The sequence below is a fragment of the Podarcis melisellensis genome (assembly GCF_964234715.1).
Source record: "Podarcis melisellensis genome assembly, chromosome: 1".
Lineage (NCBI taxonomy): Eukaryota > Metazoa > Chordata > Lepidosauria > Squamata > Lacertidae > Podarcis > Podarcis melisellensis.
In genome coordinates, this window is record NC_138528.1 from 3,326,668 (window position 1) to 3,342,109 (window position 15,442).

General features: G+C 46.3%; 1 protein-coding gene across 2 annotated transcripts in view; it reads right to left on the bottom strand.

Moving 5' to 3' along the window:
• CDKL1 (cyclin dependent kinase like 1) overlaps nucleotides 1-14,593 on the bottom strand; it is a 30,835-nt gene extending 16,242 nt beyond the window's left edge. The window contains exons 1-3 of one of the 2 annotated variants that reach the window (XM_081914626.1): nucleotides 14,534-14,593; nucleotides 13,589-13,750; nucleotides 10,926-11,180 (exon numbers count right to left, since the gene is read on the bottom strand). In XM_081914626.1, the coding sequence (XP_081770752.1) occupies nucleotides 10,926-11,093 (168 nt within the window). In that variant the 5' untranslated portion in view covers nucleotides 11,094-11,180; nucleotides 13,589-13,750; nucleotides 14,534-14,593. The remainder of the gene's footprint in view (nucleotides 1-10,925; nucleotides 11,181-13,588; nucleotides 13,751-14,533) is intronic. The other variant, XM_081914627.1, reaches the window with a different exon arrangement.
• Between the last annotated feature and the right edge of the window lie 849 nt (nucleotides 14,594-15,442).

Here is a 15,442-nt window from a genome sequence, read left to right on the forward strand (position 1 = left end):
CGTTTTGCTTTTTTGCATAGAAATGGATGGAGAAAAAATGCTGGAGGGCTTCCCTTCCCTTCCCTTCCCTTCCCTTATCTTTGAGTTGTGTAAGAATAATTTTTAAAAGTGTACAAAGAAAAAGGAATAGGGAAGTTGAGAGGCATCACTAAGAATTAAGTATATGCTTCCATTTCCATGGAAAATATTTATTATATATATATTTCAACAATTTGCATACCACTGAATCACAATATCTCAGCAATACATGAGTAACCAAAGACAATAAAAATCAGTTAAAACTACATAAAGGTAAAGGGTAAAGGGCCCCCTGACCATTAGGTCCAGTCGGTGGTGACTCTGGGGTTGCGGTGCTCATCTCGCTTTATTGGCCAAGGGAGCCGGCGTACAGCTTCCGGGTCATGTGGCCAGCAGGACTAAGCCACTTCTGGCAAACGAGAGCAACACATGGAAATGCCGTTTACCTTCCCACCGGAGCAGTACATATTTATCTACTTGGACTTTGACATGCTTTCGAACTGCTAGGTTGGCAGGAGCAGGGACTGAGCAACGGGAGCTCACCCCGTCACGGGGATTCAAACCGCCGACCTTCTGATTGGCAAGCCGTAGGCTCTGTGATTTAACCCACAGCGCCTCCCTCGTCCCTTAAAACTACATACCCTTCAATATCTCTGTGATGAAAATAAGGACATCCTACTTAATAACAAACAACAACGGAATTAAGAAACTCCCCACTTGGCCATGAACTTCAGTGGGCGGTCTTAGGCCAGTCACTGACTCACAGGGTTGTTGCGGGAATTAATTGAGGAGGAAGAGAAATGTGCAGGCCCCCTTGAGCTCTTTGGAGAAAAAGGAACCTTGATGGCAGAAAGTGAGGAGGAATTAAAGAACCTTTTAATGAGGGTGAAAGAGGAGAGCGCAAAATATTGTCTGAAGCTCAACATCAAAAAAGCAAAGATCATGGCCACTGGGCCCATCACCTCCTGGCAAATAGAAGGGGAAGAAATGGAGGCAGTGAGAGATTTTACTTTCTTGGGCTCCATGATCACTGCAGATGGTGACAGCAGCCACGAAATTAAAAGACGCCTGCTTCTTGGGAGAAAAGCAATGACAATCCTAGACAGCATCTTAAAAAGCAGAGACATCACCTTGCCAACAAAGGTCTGTATAGTTAAAGTTATGGTTTTCCCAGTAGTGATGTATGGAAGTGAGAGCTGGACCATAAAGAAGGCTGATCGCCGAAGAATTGATGCTTTTGAATTCTGGTGCTGGAGGAGACTCTTGAGAGTCCCATGGACTGCAAGAAGATCCAACCTCTCCATTCTGAAGGAAATCAGCCCTGAGTGCTTACTGGAAGGACAGATCCTGAAGCTGAGGCTCCAAGACTTTGGCCACCTCATGAGAAGAGAAGACTCCCTGGGAAAGACCCTGATGCTGGGAAAGATGGAAGGCACAAGGAGAAGGGGACGACACAGGATGAGATGGTGGGACAGTGTTCTCAAAGTGACCAGCATGAGTTTGACCAAACTGCAGGAGGCAGTGGAAGACAGAAGTGCCTGGCGTGCTCTGGTCCAGGGGGTCACAAAGAGGCGGACACGACTAAACGACAACAAATGGGATGAATTAAAAACGAAATGAATAAGTGAAATCTTTCTATTTTAAACGTGGGCATGAATTCCTGTGATGCCGGCTTCTCTCATGTATCAGTTTTTCCTTCCACACCTGCAAATTCCATTCTCCAATAAACACGCCTTTTCCCTTTGTCAGCTGCAGAAACCCACCTTTGATTATCTTAGTCTTTAAAGTCCCTTTTAATGCCCAGCTCAACACAGAGCTGCTAAAAACATCACAGCGAGGAGGAGGAGAAAGGGCTGTGGCGTTCCTGCCTCCCATATATTTCAAAACCCATCATTTGCATCTCAGAGAGAGAGAGAGAGGGAGAAAAAAGGAAGATAAACAGCGGGGCCTCTTTAATCTCCCTGATCTGGGCTTCTGTGTGCCACTGGGGCCTTTGTCCTGTAAGTGTTTACACGGCTGAAAAATGACTGATCAGGAATCCCGTTTCCCCCTGCTGAACGTGCAGCCACCTGAGATGTCGGACAAGCCCTTCCGTTGCTCAGTCCTTCTCCGCTTCTCAAACAAACAACCTGTTACTATTGACTGAGAAGGTGTTTTCTGAGAGATGGTGGAGAAGCAAGCCCACACTTGCCAGAACCAACCCAGAGCGGAGGCTGGCAAACGCTCCCCACTCGGCCCCATTGCCTTTCTCGTTTTGTTGACCGACGGGTGTATGGCCAGAAGGCGCATTTGTCACCCGGGAGCCTGGCCTGAGCTGCTGGGTTTCTCTGCAGGCTCTAGAGACCCACAGCCATCTTGAAAGATCTGCATTGGCTCCCAGTACGTTTCTGAGCACAATTCAAAGTGTTGGTGCTGACCTTTAAAGCCCTAAATTGTCTCAGCCCAGGATACCTGAAGGAGCGTCTCCACCCCCATCATTCGGCCTGGATGCTGAGGTCCAGCTCTGAGGGCCTTCTGGCGGTTCCCTCATTGTGAGAAGCAAAGCTACAGGGAACCAGGCAGAGGGCCTTCTCGGTGGTGGCACCCGCCCTGTGGAACTCCCTCGCACCAGATGTCAAAGAGAACAACAACTACCAGACTTTTAGAAGACATCTGAAGGCAGCCCTGCTCAGGGAAGTTTTTAATATCTGAAGGACTATTGTATTTTAATATTGTGTTGGAAGCCGCCCAGAGTGGCTGGAGAAGCCCAGCCAGATGGGAGGGGTATAAATAATAAATTATTATTATTATTATTATTATTATTATTATTATTATTATTATTATTATTTCCGCAAGAGGGTTTTGGGCACTGGGGACAGCTGACCAGGGAAGAGGAATCTCTAGCCCACGAGATGCCACTGGATTCCAGTTCCTCAACATCTGGAGGGCCAAAGGTTCCCACTCAAGGAAGCTGGTTTCCACCAAGACAAACAAACTGGTCTGCCAAAGGGGACCACCAAAGTCTTTTTTAAAAACTCAAGCATTAATTATTATTTGTGCAGAGGATGGTCATACACAGTCACCTTTGAAGGTGACCCAGAAACTACAACTAATCCAGAATGCGGCAGCTAGACTGGTGACTGGGAGCAGCCACCAAGACCACATAACACCGGTCTTGAAAGACCTACATTGGCTCCCAGTACGTTTCCAAGCACAATTCAAAGTGTTGGTGCTGACCTTGAAAGCCCTAAATGGCCTCAAAGGCCCAGTATACCTGAAGGAACGTCTCCACATCCATCGTTCTGCCTGGACACTGAGGTCCAGCTCTGAGGGCCTTCTGGTGGTTCCCTCACTGCGAGAAGCCAAGTTACAGGGAACCAGGCAGAGGGCCTTTTCAGTAGTGGCACCCGCCCTCCCACCAGATGTCAAAGAGAACAACAGCTACCAGACTTTTAGAAGACATCTGAAGGCAGCCCCGTTTAGGGAAGCTTTTAATGTTTAATAGGTTATTGTATTTTAGTGTTCTATTGGAAGCCGCCCAGAGTGGCTGGGCAAAGCCAGCCAGATGGGCGGGGTATAAATAAATTATTATTATTATTATTATTATTATTATTATTATTATTATTATTATTTGCATCTGCAAAGGCATTCAGGTGGACACACCAATTCATACAGTCAGCGCATGTTCCAGAGCTTTCTGCTGAACTTAAGAACATAGGAGAACCCGCTGGATCAGGGCCAATGACCCATCAAGTCCAGCATCCTGTTCTCACAGTGGCCAACCAGATGCCCTAGTGCAGTGATTCTCAACCTGTGGGTCCCCAGATGTTGTTGGACTACAACTCCCATCATCCCTGAGCTTCTGGCCTTGCTAGCTAGGAGTGATGGGAGTTGTAGTCCAGCAACATCTGGGGACCCACAGGTTGAGAAAGGCTGCCCTAGTGGGAAACCCACAAGCAACACCCAAGTACAAGAGCAGCCCTCCTCTTCTCCTGGGGTTTCCTGCAACTGGGATTCTGAGGCATCACTGACTCTGACTCTGGACGCAGAGCATAGCCATTAATAGTCCTCTCCTCCCTGAATTTGTCTCGTCCTCTTTTTAAGCCATCCAGGTTGGTGATGATCACTGCCTCCAGTGGGAGTGAGTTCCAGAGACCAAATAATTTGCTCTAAAATTACATAAATACTGTGCTTGTTTTACTTTTTGTTTGCACATATAAACAAATTAATCAAATTAATAATTAATTAAATTGTTAGTTTGGTTAATAAGTAACTTTTAATTAATTAATTAATTAGATTGATAATTAAATTAATAATTTATTTATTTATATGAATAGTAATTAATTAAATTATTGATTTAATTATTGATTAAATAATAATTAAAAGGAGCAACATCTGATATTGACCCCAGTTTGGGGGAAGGCAGGCTTAGTTGATGCACTTAACTACCGAGCCGGATTCAAGGTTTTTGTATTAATTTACAAAGCCCTGAACAGCTTAGGACCAGGGTGTCTCAGGGACCCCCCGCCCCGAACCCTTCTATCCCAGCTTGATCCTTGAGATCATCTGCAGGAGCACCTTTGCTCACTTCCCAAGCTGATGAGGCTCATTTGACAATAACAAGAAACAGAGTCCTTAGGGTTATTGTCCCAGTCCTGTGGAACCCCCTGCCACTAGAGACTGAGCGAGCCCCTTCTGTGCCAACATTTAAATGCCTGCAGGAAACACTTCCATTCTGCCGGGCTCTACCAGGCTTCAGGTGTCTCTGGAATGGATAGGACTTTGATGCAATCAAGCAAGAGGTTGGATGGGTACGACATGCATTTCGGGGGGTTGGGATGGGTCCTCGGGGTCCCTTCCTGCTGTACAGTTCTGTGCTTCGACGATAAGCAAATTCCTGCGAACGGCCTAATCTCCAGCTCTTAGCTGATGGGCAGCGACTCAAGTTCTGTGCCAGGGTATTGTATACGGAAGACTTATGGCAGGCACAGGCCATGGTGGGTAACGGCCGTCACCCGCGGCAAATCTCACACCAAGGAAACGGCGACTCTGATGCGGCAGATAAAAGTTATGCAGACATCTGCGGGCCAGAAGAGTGTGTCACGAACCGTCCTTTGGTTTAAGAGTACCTTTGGTAATTCTCATCGAACTCTAGCCCAATGGATGCCATTAATTTCATTCTGAATTGATTTGATTCTGAATTGATTTTAGAATGTATTTCAATTAATTGATTGTGATTTTATGTAAACTGTGTTACTTTTACTGTTGGCAGCCGCTCTGAGCCCGGCTCCGGCTGGGGAGGGCGGGATATAAATAAAAATTTCTTATTATTCTTATTATTATATTACAAGGCTGGTGAAAAAGCAACAGACTCTGATTGCAAAGCTTCTTGCTTGAAATTAAAATTATGAAATATTTATTTATACCCCACTTTTTTCCATGATAGGGACCCAAGGTGGCTTGCAGATATAATAATAATAATAATAGTAATAATAATAATAATAATAATAGTAATAATAATAATAATAATAAATTTATACCCCGCCCATCTGGCTGAGTTTCCCCAGCCACTCTAGGTGGCTTCCAGCAAACCAATACAATACAATAAAATACAATAACATAGGAACAACAAAAAACTTAGGTGGGGGAACCATTGATAGGAAGCCCCAGAAACAAGACAGCACTGTGACTCCCCTGGAACTATCTACGAATTTGTCCAAGGACTGGCGGAAATCAGTGTGTTCACACCATTATGGAAAAGCTACGTGGCATAAACAAACACCAATAATAATAATAATCATCATCATCAGAATGTGTTTTAATTTGCAGGCTACCATTTGCATAGTCCGGGTCATCAACTAGCCTTGCGCCTGTGACACAGTGCACAAAGGGAGAGGGTGGTAGCTAACCCATTCTTCATGCAGCACATAGTTAAACTGTGGAACTCCCTGCCACAGGAGGGAGCTCTGAATACTAGTGAAGGAATGGGTTTGCCAAACCCAAAAACTGACTGTGCAGGCAGTTTGAAACAGGCACCAAAATCCTTATTTTCCCTTAGCTAAAATCCATTAACTTGAGCTCTGAGTCAATGTATAAACAAAAACCTGGCTGTATAAACAAGTGCTCAGAGTTTGTGACGGCAAGGATGACCTTGGCTGTTCCAGTGCAGTAGGGATGACATGTCTGGGTTTTATCTTACCACACTCTGACGCACAGACCTAGTTTGGGAAGAGCGCCAGAGGGTGTTCTTGGAGTTGGTGACCTCTTGCTCCAAGATAAGAGTAGGAACAGGAATATCCTTTTATGGTCAGAAGTATAGGAAGGAATACCCTTTTATGGTTAAGAATACCGGAGCAGGAACATCTGTGATGTCAACCTGCGTGTACAAGCTGACGTGGCTGGATTCCTGGGGAAGGGGGAGAGGGTGTCTGGAGGATATATATACTGCATGAAATTTCTCATTTCTTTGGACTTGCTGTGGACACACCACACAGGTGCCTTTCTGCTGTTCCAGAGTGCAGAAATAAATAACTCTTTCTCTGAACCAACCCTCGGTGTCATTTGACTTCCTTCCTCCTGTCTGGGAGCAACACAGACCCAATCGGTGAACTCCAATAAGGCTACACTAGTTGCTGGAAACCCCGGGGGGGGGGAAGAGTTGCTCTTGTGTTCGAATTCTGCTTGTGGACCAGGATGCTTAACTTCGATGGACCAGATGGGATGGTGTTCTGTTCTTATCCCATCGCTGCCATGGATAGCCCAGAAAAAGCTTTTCTCAACTTTGGGTCCCCCGACATTGTTGGACTGCGACTCCCATCATCCCTGACTACAGGATCCTGCTAGCTAGGGATGATGGGAGTTGTAGTCCAGTGTCTCAGGACCCCAAGGTTGAGAAAGGCTGGCCTAGAAGTGCATCTGCCGCCAACACCAGCTCAAGTGGTGCAAGCTTGTTTTCTCTTGCTCTGGAGGTTAGGACTCGAACTCATGGCTTCGAGTTACAAGGAAGGAAAAAATACGGTTCCGGAACTGGAATATGAATAGATAATGTGTAAAAGGTGCAGGGGTATGCAAGGAAATAATAAAAGAACCAAGTGAATAATTATTAAACTCCAACAACACAACAAGATGGAAGAAGTTAAAAAAAATACATTGAGCTCCCACATGGGTGAAGGGGAGTGGGGGGTAAAGGGGAATTTATAAAAAAATCCTAATATAATATTTCTCATTGTGTTGCGTTTATATATAGCAAAGGGAAGTCTATAGCAATTAGGTATATTTTAATCTAGTCAACTATGTAATTGGCTTGTGTTACAAAATGAATATGGATTTTGAATTTGACGTTTGTAATTCTTTTTCAGTTTTTGGAATAAAGTTTAAGCAGAGGTTGGGTGGCCATCTGTCATGGATTCCATAGCTGGAATTCCTACATTGCAGGGGGTTGGGCTAGATGACCCCTGGGGGCCCTTCCCTGCAATTCTGCAATTCTATATTTCCAGTAAATGGACTGTTCATTTGGGGTTCTTGCACTATTAAGCGAAAAGCAGAGAGGGGTTCCTCCCCCGTTCTTGGATTTGACAAGCACCCATCTCCTTGTCACCACCTGAAGACAGAAGTTCTGGGTGTGGAAACAGGTAGGGAACGAATCAGGAAAAGAGGGGGATTTTGGCACCTAGCTGCTTGCCCCATCGGTGAAAGGTCCATACTACACATATTCACGATTTGCAAAAGAAAACAGCAACAGGTATAATATTGTACTGCACCATCGCAGAAGCTCAGGGGTATTTTAAGTACATTCCTTCCCTCTCCTTTTTATGAAGATTCCCCGCTCTGGGATCCCACAGCTAATTCTCCCCTGGTCTCCTCGCTGGCCCAGACAGGACTAATTTAGCCAGCTAGTCCTGGGGATCATCTAATGTTTATTGGATGGATTTCCCCCCTAAATTGATTTTTGAATTCTGAATTTATACTGTTTTTTGTTGCATCAATTAAGTGTTTTAAATTTGTTGTTAGCTGCCCTGAGCCTGGTTTTCTGAACCAGGAAGGGCGGGGTATAAATTATTATTATTATTATTATTATTATTATTATTATTATTATTATTATTATTATTAGGTAAAGGGACCCCTGACCATTTGGTCCATTCACAGACGACTCTGGGGTTGCGGTGCTCATCTCGCTTTACTGGCCGAGGGAGCCGGCGTACAGTTTCCAGGTCATGTGGCCAGCATGACTAAGCTGCTTCTGGCGAACCAGAGCAGCGCACGGAAACGCCGTTTACCTTCCCGCCAGAGAGGTACCTATTTATCTACTTGCACTTTGACGTGCTTTCGAACTGCTAGGTTGGCAGGAGCAGGGACTGAGCAACGGGAGCTCACCCCGTCGCAGGGATTCGAACCGCTGACCTTCTGATCGGCAAGCCCTAAGCTCTGTGGTTTAACCCACAGTGCCACCCACGTCCCTATTATTATTATTATTTCACAATATTAATGAGTGGACAAAGCTCTTCTAGCTAGACAGTTCCTCTATCGGACGTTACACTGCAGTTCAGGGAAATCTCCGCCAGAGGTGATACTTGGGCCTGGATAGCTCAGTTGTGATAACGCCAAGGTTGCATGTTTGATCCCCGTAAGGGACAGCTGCCTATTCCTGCATTAAAGGGGGGGTTGGACTTGATAACTCTTGGAGCCCCTTTTCAAACTCTACAATTTTATCCTTCCCTGCTGGGAGAAAAGCACAGACCATTCAGCCCAAGGAGACCACACCGCCTGCTCCTTGTGTTCCTACAACAATGCGGGTGAAAATGCCAAGGGCTCTGGGAGATGCGCCAAGATGAAACCAGAGATTAGGAGCCACAGAGTAAGATGGCTTAGTTAGTGCGCTCGGCCAGCGTCTCCCAGGAAAAGCCGCCCCCAGGCACCCCTCTAATGTTTCCTAGGTGACACATTCCTGCACCCTGGGACACCAGTCTGGACTTTAAAACCGTTCAGAACAAAGAGGGGAGACGGGAAATATATCCTTAGCAAGGGGGGAAACAGCAACGGCTGCGTTGAGCTCTCACGTCCCTTAAGCTCAGAACACTACCCTGAGACAAAGCCGGGATGTGGGATATGTCCTTACAGGCCAAAGCAGCCAGCAGTGATGCTGTCAGGGGATCTTATGCTCAAAGGGCACAGCTCGGACTTTGGTGGCAAAGGGGTGAAAGGAACGAAAAGCCCGACAATAACGGACTGGCATTACAAAGCTCCAATAATTTGCTGAAACGGTGCAGTTAACCAATACCCTGACAGGCAACTCAAAACACAAATTTATGGAAAAGTGAGATAAATATAAAACACACGTTCAAAAATACAGTCAAGGTTCTCTATCTGTGCTAGCATTTGATTGACGTTGGTGAGAGACTGAGTTGAGAAATAAGACAAAGAGCACATATTTATACAGGAATGATATGTAAAGAAATGTGCAATAATAAGAGTACATTCATTTGTAAAAAAAGAATATACAATGGGAAAGACAGAAAGTCTAGTGTGTTGGTATGTATATGATTTTTGGGGGGGGGATTGTTTTTTTCCTTTGTTCTTTCTTTTTCCTTTTCTTTCTAGTTATATAAAATTTGTATATAATTTTTGTATACATGTTGGAAATTATATTATAGTAAGTCCTGGAATGTAATATGACAATGTTTACCAATGTGATATAAGAATGTTAATAAATAAATAAAATGCAAACAAAAAAGGAAAGAAAGATGCTGTCAGGGGCTGATGATGGAGGTCGTAGTGCGGAGGGCGCCAGGATGGCAAAGGCTGGGCTAGAAAGAGATCGGATCTGCAAGGTGCACACTCCCAGGCAAGTTCTCCTGCACAGCAGAAACTGCGCAAAAGCTGGGCGGGCAGAATGGGGTGGCCACACCAGTCGCCATCAGCCAGACCCAATGTTTGGCCAAAAGCAGCTTCTGACGCCAACTCTCAAACTAGCCAGCTTCTCCCAGTTTGCCAGAAAGGAAGGACGGCAGGCAGGGATGCCGTGATTAGGGATGGGAAAGTGATTTGATACGGTTTGCATTCAAATAATAATAATAATAATAATTTATTTGTACCCCGCCCATCTGGCTGGGTTTCCCCAGCCACTCTGGGCGGCTTCCACAAAGACCAAAAATACACTAAGATGTCACACATTAAAAACTTCCCTAAACAGGGCTGCCTTCAGATGTCTTCTAAACGTTGGGTAGTTGTTTATCTCTTTGACATCTGATGGGAGGGCGTTCCACAGGGAGGGCGCCACCACCAAGAAGGCCCTCTGCCTGGCTCCCTGTAGCTTTGCTTCTCACAGCGAGGGAACTGCCAGAAGGCCCTTGGCGCTGGACCTCACTGTCCGGGCAGAATGATGAGGGTGGAGACGCTCCTTCAGATATACTGGACCAAGGCCCTTTAGGGCTTTAAAGGTCAGCACCAACACTTTGAATTGTGGTTGGAAACGTACTGGGAGCCAATGTAGGTCTTTCCAGACCAGTGTTATGTGGTCTTGGCAGCCGCTCCCAGTCACCAGTCTAGCTGCCGCATTCTGAATTAGTAGTTCCCGGGTCACCTTCAAAGGTAGCCCCACGTAGAGCGCATTGCAGTAGCCCAATCTATCAGATTTTTGCAGGTTCCAAAAGATTACTAGAACCAAAGCACAGGCATGGTTTGAATTTCGCACCGCCCCAAATTTCCCAGGGGAGATGTCTAACCAAACAAAGCTCCACAAAAATTAGCGTATTAGGGAATATACCTGTGCTGTGATGTGCTGATGATTTCGTCTTCTTTTTTAATCTTAAAATTGTTCGGTCAATAAGATCGGTTAAAAAGAAGAACACGATTTAATTTGTGGGAAAATGAATCTGTAGGCAGCCCCTCGTTTAACTGGGTTCCCCACAACGGGGTTCTGACGAAGTTACCTTTAACATGCGGATCTCCCGAAGGGCAATTTTTTTGATAACGGGATCGTCTTCCGATTCCAGAAACTTCTTGATGGCCACAATCTGACCTGTGTCCCTGTTCCGGCATTTGAACACCACCCCGTAGGAGCCTTCGCCAATCTTGCTGATTTTTTCGTATTTCTCCATTGCAAATACGAAACGGAAATACCCTCCAGCAATTAATTTATCCTTTTGGGTATCTGAATCCTTCAGGTGACCAGAGAGGTCTTCAACCTGTAAAAACGAGAGCAAACCACAACAGAAAACACTCTGTGAGCAGCTGCAGAAACTTTAGAGTTCATAGGAAAACAGGAGTTGACCCTTTCCATCATGTTGTTGTCATGCAAAATCCATTTTGGTGCCTTTTTCTTTTTTGTAAATGGGCGGGGTCCTGGAGGTGTGATACAAATTAGCAGGAGTAGGGAATTCTTTTAACAACGCCTTTCTTTTTAACTGGACTCATTATATATACAACAGTGTTTACAAACCTGCCACACTTTTAGGAGATTTCTGAAGGCAGCCCTGTTTAGGGAAGCTTTTAATGTTTAATAGATTATTGTATTTTAATATTCTGTTGGAAGCCGCCCAGAGTGGCTGGGGAAACCCAGCCAGATGGGCAGGGTATAATATATTATTATTATTATTATTATTATTATTATTATTGATGTTCTGGAGTACAGTACAACTCTCGCCAACCCTGAACCTGATGGGAGATGTAGATCAAAACATCTGGGGAGATCCAGTCTGGGGTAAGCTGAGCTACAGAAACTCAGCTTAATATACAGCTGCATTTGTCTGGTTAAACCCTCCTCTTCAAATCTCACTCCTCTGACAAAATTTACACTCTGTGCGCTCCCTGGAGCAAGGAGTACCTAGTCATTTGTGTTACCCATGAAGTCTTCCAAAGGAAGAATGGCGAAGTTAATGGACTCTGCAGAAATGTCAAAACTTACGGGAAGATTCAGAAATCAAGAAGAAAGAGTTTTTAAACAAAGAATGGGGGAGATATTTGGACTATCTAAAACTGTAAACAATTAAATACCTTAGCAGGATTAATTTAAAATCTAGCAGTTAAAAGGTGATTTTGGAAGACATATAGAGAGTGATAAGTAACAGGAGTTAAGGAGGAGATGCAGCTTTTAAAATGTTTGTATAGGGAACCAAGGAAGGGGAGGAGGGAAGTCTAAACAACTATGTATGCAATGGTATCTGATGATGATTATTGTTAATTTGAAAAACTGAAAAATAAAATGAAGTCTCCACAGTGATGGTGTCATAGTGTTGTTCTACATTTTCAAATTGTTTTAAGTGAGGTTAAGATTGCCAAAGGCCATTCATTTTAAATACATAGATATATTATTGATTTGTTAACAAAAAAAGTGCAAACATAACACAAATAATTGAAAATTTAAACCATAAAGTGTACACAAAGATTCCCCTTACAAATAATAAATATAAATAAGTTATCTCCACCTGTGAATAAAGTTTCTCTATAGTCTTAAATGAGCCAGACATTTGCATGTACTGACAGCACTGAATGACCAGGTGCCTCAATATTTGAGTAAGAAATAAAATCATGCCATGTATTTAAAAAACAGCCATTTAAGCTCTTAGTTTGTGATACATCACTTCCCAGAGGGTGATTTGCCAAACAGTCCAACTTATTAAGACTTCCAAGATTTGGCAATGCAGCCCCGGGCTGCTGTTAAGAGATGAGAAGAAGGTTATTTGCTTTCCGAATCCTATTCTGTTTGCAAAAGCGCCAGGTGGAAAGACGGAGTAATCGTTTGTTTAGTTATCAAAGAGATCTCATTGCCGACCAGTGCCGGATTTACATACTCGTTTAAGAACTTAATTCGTTCCGGAGGTCCGTTCTTAACCTGAAACTGTTCTTAACCTGAAGCACCACTTTAGCTAATGGGGCCTCCCACTGCTGCTGCGTGATTTCTGTTCTCATCCTGAAGCAAAGTTCTTAACCCGAGGTACTATTTCTGGGTTAGCGGAGTTTGTAACCTGAAGCGTCTGTAACCCGAGGTACCACTGTATAAGCTAGACAAGCTCTAGCTTAGGGCCCCACTCTCCTGGAGGCCCACAAAAAAAATTCAATGGAAAAAACACACCCATGGATGTACATTTCCAAAATACAAGATAAAAAACAAATAAAATAAAACCTACATACAGCAACAGTGTTTTGTGTTGTGTAGGCTCCTAGGATGCAAGTCATGGGCCCCGCCTGCTCGCCAGCTCCCTAAAATATCACTGCTTTCCTCATTTCTATATACAGGGTGCCTACATTCTGCATGGACTGGTTGCAGGGCAACATGGGCAAATGGCTTTAGATTTAGGTCCATAAATTACCATATATAGCATATATTCAACACAAAAAACTGTGACAATTTGTTGTTGGCAAAGGACAGCTGGGCATATAAAGGGCCCCATTACCTTCAGGAGCTGAGGGCCGCATTGAACCTAATTCTGGCCCTCTTGCCAACATTAATTCATATAGCGCACCGAGCATCTAGCACTGTAGGCTGTTTCCCAGCAGGTTTCCCAGCACCACGAGAAGCCAGTCGTGCCTCTAAGCCAGCAACGGCCCACACATTTGCTCTGGCATAAGTGCCACAGGGCACAGATGGACTTACTTGGGAGAAAGCACCCTGTGGCGAAGGTGGCGCGGATGTCGTCAGCGCAAAGCCAAGGAGCCGGTGGCTTCAGCCGTGAAAGCCGATCTCTGGGGCAGCTCCAGCCGCCTCTGCATCTTCAGGCCAGCTTCCTCCTCCTCCTCCTGCGGAAGGAAGGCCCGTCTGGAAATTAAAATTTAATTCAGGCCCTTTGGGGGAAGGCAGGTTGCCAAGGCAGGCTCTGCGGGCAGCTTCAAGATCAGCAGCAAACCCCCAAGGGCCTCTTCTTAGAAAGGAGGCGGGCAGGATCCTGTTTCGTGGATCACTTTCCTTGTCTGCAGAAGGAAGGAGCCTCCTTGGGAGCACAGGAGGTGAGAAGGGCATTGCCCGCAGCGGGAACCCTGCGCCGCCACCGGGAAGGGGCAAAAGGGCAGCAGGGAGGAAAGGCAGCCCCCCAGCCCCTTCTGCTGGGACCACCTCCCTTCTTGCCAGCCAAGAGGCGGGCAGAGGCTCTGCTGGCACACCCTGCTCCCCTCCAAAGCAGCTTGGTAGTTCCTCCTGGAGCAGGAAAAGTGTCCCCACGCTAAAGGGCCCTCTGCACATGCCCAGGGGCACTCTCCCCTCCGGGCAGCTGGCAGTGCCAACCTGAGTAACATATTAGGTGGGGCAGGTAAGCCCCGTGCCACATACAAGATGCAGTACACGGACATCATCTGAAAGGTGCCCATCAACTTAGGGGGGGCACCACGTTCAAATATTTTATTTTTGGGGGGGGCAAAGGGACCTTGGAAGTAGAAATCGGCTCCCATGCAGCCAGCCGCCCTGTAAGAGCGCAGAGGAGCATCTGAGCGCAGTTTGGGGGAGACGGGCATGCCGCCTGGGGCTGGCGCAACCCTCCGGTGCTGGGCACTCTGCACGCGCTCAGAGGATCCCTTGCTCTTCCTCCCCCCCCCCCGCCTCTCTTGCCTGCAGCTGCCTCCGCCGCCAGCCCCGCGCGCTCCTCCTCTCGCCGTCGTCTCTCGCTCTGTCCGGGCGCAGCTCTGCGCGGAGCCGCTAAAGGCGCGCAGCAGCCAATCAGGGCGGGCGGCGGAGCCTGGGCAGCGGGGGCGATGCCCGCCCCCGGGAGGAGCGAGGCTGAGCGGGCGTCTCCCTGCCTTGGCACAGACTGGCAGGCGGCGCTGGGCAGAAGCAGGAGACTCCTCGGGGCAGAGCAGGGAATCCTCGACGTCCTTCCTCGCGCAGCGCGCAGCTGGAACGGAGGAGGGGGCGAAGGGCACCCACTTGGACTGGACCTGTAGAGTTGGAAGGGACCCCCAATTTCATCTAGTCCAACCCCCTGCCATGCAGAAATCTCAGCTCAAGCATCCCTGTTTGAGGGCCACCCAACCTCTGCTGAAAAACCTCCAAGGAAGGAGAGAGTCCACCACCTTGCTTGGGAGTCTCTTGCACTGCCAAACAGCTCTTACTGTCAGAAAGTTATTCCTGATGTTGAGTCCGAATCTCCTTGCAACTTGAAGCCATGGGTTCGAGTCCTACCCTCCAGAGCAGGAAAAAACAAGCATGCTCCCTCCTCCGTGTGACAGCCCTTCAGATATTTGAAGCTGGCTATCATATCTCCTCTCCCACCTTCCTGCTTGTCAACATCCTTCTTAAATTGTGATGCCCAGAATTGGACGCAGTATTCCAGGTGTGGTCTGACCAAGGCAGAAGAGAGTGGCACTATTACTTCCCTTGAACTGAACACTATACAGTGGTACCTCGGGTTAAGTACTTAATTCGTTCTGGAGGTCCGTTCTTAACCTGAAACTGTTCTTAACCTGAAGCACTTTAGCTAATGGGGCTTCCTGCTGCTACCGCGCCGATGGAGCACGATTT